The following is a 5,107-nucleotide window of genomic DNA, read 5'->3' as shown; positions in this document are numbered from 1 at the left end:
TTCCTGCTGCTCTGATCTTTCAATCAGAATTTTCTTCTTCTACCTAGAACTTATTCACTGCTCCCTATCAAAACCACAATTAAGGTCCAGAATACAGCGAATAAAGTGTGGGGGCAAAAGAAGGTTTTGACACATCCATAATTAAAAACAATAGACAGATGAAGCTAGCAGGTACAGTGATCCAGGGCATTACTGTACCTCTCACTAATACAAGAGCCTAAGGAAGAGTCCTCACCTGAAAATTATCAGGTGTAAGTCCTAGAACAGGACCTCCCACAACGACTCTAGTGTGGTAATTGTCCCATCTCCAGGACCATTGCCTGCTTTTGTGGCATTTACACTTACGGGCAACAGATCACACAACTGACAGTTGGATAGCTTTTTCCAAGTCATTGAGATGCCCAAGACACTTGAGCTCTTGCAGTGGCTTTAAAAGGCCTAGATAACAAATTTATTTATGTTTCTTCTGAAGGGTTAAGATCTTATTTCAAAATACTTATTTAGTATGAAAACGTAAACTCTACATGGTAACTCAGGAACACTAAGGAAAGTATTATAGCTTTAGGTGTACTGAAATAAAAGAATTACCAGGAGATGATGCATTAAGGCCTGTTTGCATCTTAGTCAAGGAGTTTGCCTGAGACTGACTGGCATCTTGTGTCGTCAGAGGTGGATCTAAAAAGAAAAAAGGTTTAAAGAAACTTTATTCTCTCAGTTGAACCAAGTTAGAAGTACCTAAATTCAAACAGAAGCTCCTCACCTCAGCCTCCTACTTCCATTTTCACCCTCAAGCTGAGTATACACAGCCAAAACACACAAGAATTAGTTTTCCTTAGTTCTTTTGCTTACTTTAGGCAAGAAAAGATTAAACAGAGGCAGTATTTGACCTCTAATTTGTGTATACAGATATTTTCCTGTAGTTAGCCTATAGTCAGATAAAGCCATTCTTCAGAATATTCACCAATAAACTTTATAACCTGTACGCGAATCCTATCTTGTTTGTGGGTTTAGACCGCCACAGCCTATGATACTGACACTACTAGATTATTTTTAAACATATTCTATTATTGAATCTGCTAATCTAAGGACCCCACTACAATCTTATATGTCTACCCTGTTTAGCAATGCAGTGCACAACCTCCTTTCCTTCTATTATCACCCTGGTGAGCAAAACACAAGGTATTTTTGTCAAACATGGACTTCACCAAGTAATACTAATGACTACTCCCATTTTCTTTAACATCACTGCAAATCTGTATCTGTAATACATTTTTTTTAAGAGCCAAGAAAGACTCTAGGGTTTTGCTTTATTTTCTTGACTAGAGAAAGGATAGCAGGGGAAAAGGTAGAAGACTTGCTTAGTTTCAAGAGTGACACAGCAACATACTCCACTAAGAATTCAAGGTCCCTAGATGTTTTATACAAATTGAGAAGTCTGCCCCTTCATTTCTGTTCCCACATTTGGGTGGCAGAACTAGTTAGCATAAAATGAACACTGTATCTTCACATGCTTAGGTATTCCAGGACATAGTCTACTGCCATAGCAGCAGGATACACTCTTCCTCGAACTCAGCAATCTCACATTAATAGTTTAAATTATTTGGCCAGTAGTAACACCTGGAAAAAAGGACACATTTTGCAGTTGTAATTACAGTCTGGGAGGGGTAATAAACTCTGCTAGGCATCCAAGCCAGCAGCAAGCATAGTTGAGAAGTAAAAAGCTACATCATACTTTAAGTTGTGTTCAAACTTGTTGAGAACTGTGTGCCTTCAGCAGAAGGTAAAGTCAGCACCCTGCCAGTTTCTACAAGTGAACAACACTACCAACACTCCTACCCCATTTCAGCACTATAGACAGACAACCTGCACACTCTCCCACTGGCACCTCCAGCACAGTTACTCCAGACTACATCAGAGTCATGCCCAGCTTGTACCATCTGCTTTCTCAATCTGCCCATCACACTTCAATCAGTTTGGATCAAGACTAAAACAAGGCAGTCAAAGGATGTGATTAAAAAAATTAACCACTAATGGTTCTTAACAACAGGCTCTTCATTTTTCATACTTTTTCATACCAGTCCACTGGTCCCACAGCAAGCGTGCCCTCGCAGCCCTTCACCCAAGCAAAGAATTTAAGAAATCTGTTGGCTCATGACTCAGCCAGTAAGAAGACTGAGTCTTACTCTCTGCTTGAGAGCTGGGAGAGCTAATATGCTTCTGATACTCGCTGTAAGGTTGAAGAAAGGTCCGTGAATTTTTCTATCTGCAGCATCTTGGAGCATTCTAAGGATGTCATGGATCACCTGACTGTGTCAGCTTACTAGATGCATCACCTGCACAGTAATTAAAATCCCCAAAGATGATAAATTTAGAAGGCACCAGTGCCAAGCTGTACAGCAGCTCCGTTATCTCTCTGCAAGGAAGCCAGATAACCTGCAGCATGGTTTACATACTAATAGGGTTCTCATCTTGGCTTTTTTCCTTGATTCACATACCAAGTGAAAGCAGTCAAGTAGTGTTATTTCTAGTCATCACTGCTTCCACATCTTGGCTCTTATCTGTCCATATGTCAAACTACATAGCACAGAGATAACACTGTACTGCTCTTCTCCTCTCATATACACCTGCTGACCAGCATTGGAGATCAAGATGACCCAGCACTGTCTGATTAGTGTCATCAAGCCAAGCAGTGATGTAAGCCAGTCAAGTGGAATAATTTCTCAAAGTACTGAGTCATGGCTGCACACCTTAGCCTATCAATGATTTGCATTACATTTAATCAATAGTGTGGTAGCTTGCTTAGTTCTTGTTGCCCTGACCTTTACACAGGAAGGAGTAGGTGAAAGTATGAGATCATTATTTTATTTTTCTACCTTACCTCAGCTCCCTACTGCAACCACTATTTGGGGAATAAAGTGTGAAGGTACCACACTTGACATCACCAGAGCAACTTCAGGCTTTAAAATCTATTCATTCTTTCTCAGCCAGAAAAGTGGCTGAGCAGCAAAAGATTGAGATACAATTTGGCTTAATTTAACATCATTAATTTAACATTTAATTTCACATCAATTAATTTAACATCAATTTTGAACTCTGTGCAAGTGCACAAGTATTCAGTAGCACCCAAAACCAGCCACCAGAACCTCCTAGTAACCCTAGAAAAGGGAAAAGCTGCAGCCTAAGCTGTCCTGAGGCACCAGAGGATCCACATGAACCACTTCCAAGTGTCCTGACAGAAGCCCTTCCCTCAGGGTAAACCAGAAAAATCCAAGCTGGAAGCAAAGCCTGTAAGAAACACAGTGCATCCTCTAATCGATTATCTCCTTGGTATCTGTAGGGGCAAAAGCTGGGAGGCAAGAGGAGGTAAATTTGCTTTTCCTGAAAAGCATCTGGCAGCACATGCTGTAACTAAATTAGACTACCACAGCGGTAACCAAGTGAAGCAGCAAACTCTGAAGAACAATGTTGTGACACTTAAAAATAATCCTAAACTCACAGAAAAGTAATGGTTTCAGTTTTTCAAAACAATTAATTAAAAGACAAAAATAACAGAGTAACAAGAACTCTCCTCAAACTACATATGTCAAAATGAAAACTTAAGAGGCCTCTTGTGATGTCTGCCTAACCGCAGAGGGCTGCAAACGCATCCCACCTTTCTGCAACTCAGTCTTTGTGCACCTAGCACTTACTCGCCCCGGGCTGCTTTTACTGCAGGCATTTATTTTGATTGAAGAAATTTGCTGAACCCCCACATCACCAGAACATATGCTGTTTCTGGACTTGACTAGAAGGCAGTTTTAGTTCCCGTGCCTCCAAGGGAGCATGAACTTCCCTTTGCTGCACCTGTGCTTGATGAGGTTTTTATAAATTTGGTTAATAACTAATGGAAGAGTAAAATACTCTTCCTCACATTTAAATCACCATGGAAACCACAGCACGAAGCCTCCCTAGTTCACATAAATATGACAGTATTTAATAGGAGTCTGAAAAACAGCAGCCTCACTTTATACAGATAAAGGCTGCTAAAGCAGGTGGCTCATTTCTGATGTCTGCTCAAAACCAGACATGACATCCACCACCTTAGGAAGCTGGCAGATTTGCGGAAATTCTGGAAACAGGGTTTTGTTGGGGGTTTCTTTAGCAGGATTTTTTTGTTTCAGTTTGTTTTTTTTTCCCCCAGTTGAGGATATCACTTCACTTTATGGCTTTATATAAACTTAAAATTGCTTCAACCACTATGAGGTACAGTTTTTGGCAGTAGTAGTCACAAAAAATAAATACCATGTGGTTAACTTGCCATAATGTGACTCCTAAGTTTCTACAAATATCAGGCCATTTACAGTCATAAAACTTTTGGATCAATGAAATAAACTGTTAAAAAAAACTTTCAAGTTTTATGCATGTGTACATAAACAAATACATATTTTAAAGAAGCTTTAAGATCTACAAAGCAGATTTTACTCTGTGTGTTTAAAATACATAAATACACGTATTTTAAACAAGTCTTGAGAACCGGAAAACACATTTTTTTGTCCTTTCACATTATATGAAACTATTACAAATTTTACAGAAAGTTATCCTTACACAGGGAACACCACTGGTCCTCTCAGGAAGACTAACACAGGCACAGACACACACATAGCTACTTACAGATCACACACTGAAAATGCAGCTAAGCCACTGATGGGTTAGCTAAAGCCACAGCAATAACGTTCACATGTACTGGCACAACTTTCCGTCTTGGCAAGACGGTCTCCAACAATTACACCTCACACAGCAAAGATCAGCAACCTGACATTTCCTTCCCTTACCATTCGGTACCACTCTGCAATGCTTCAAAAACAGGGATTACCAACAGAAGTCCACTAGTTTTAGAAATAAGCTCCAGAAGCGGCTGGCCTGCTCCTGAACTGCTGAAACCTACTAGAGGAAGAACAGGGCCCAGAAGGCTCAAACCCCTCTTCCTTCATGTCAGATTTAAAAATCCAGTCTATGCGTGCTGATACTTTAGTAATTTAACTTGGCAATTTGGGTCTTTTTAGAACTTAACTAATGCTTTATTCGATAAGGATAGGGCAGCAATGAAACGCTACGGCCGACCTCCAAG

The 5,107-nt window shown here is 40.1% G+C and overlaps 1 protein-coding gene across 1 annotated transcript in view; it reads right to left on the bottom strand.

The window, feature by feature from the left end:
- Nucleotides 1-675, bottom strand: part of EMB (embigin) — a gene marked incomplete at both ends in the record, with an annotated part of 12,453 nt that extends 11,778 nt beyond the window's left edge. The window contains one exon of the mRNA XM_029084417.1: nt 589-675. Coding sequence (XP_028940250.1) covers nt 589-675 — 87 coding nt within the window. The remainder of the gene's footprint in view (nt 1-588) is intronic.
- Nucleotides 676-5,107: the final 4,432 nt, after the last annotated feature.

The sequence above is a fragment of the Antrostomus carolinensis genome, unplaced genomic scaffold (genome assembly GCF_000700745.2).
Source record: "Antrostomus carolinensis isolate BGI_N321 unplaced genomic scaffold, ASM70074v2 scaffold43473, whole genome shotgun sequence".
NCBI lineage: Eukaryota > Metazoa > Chordata > Aves > Caprimulgiformes > Caprimulgidae > Antrostomus > Antrostomus carolinensis.
This window is presented reverse-complemented; position numbering and strand designations above follow the sequence as displayed.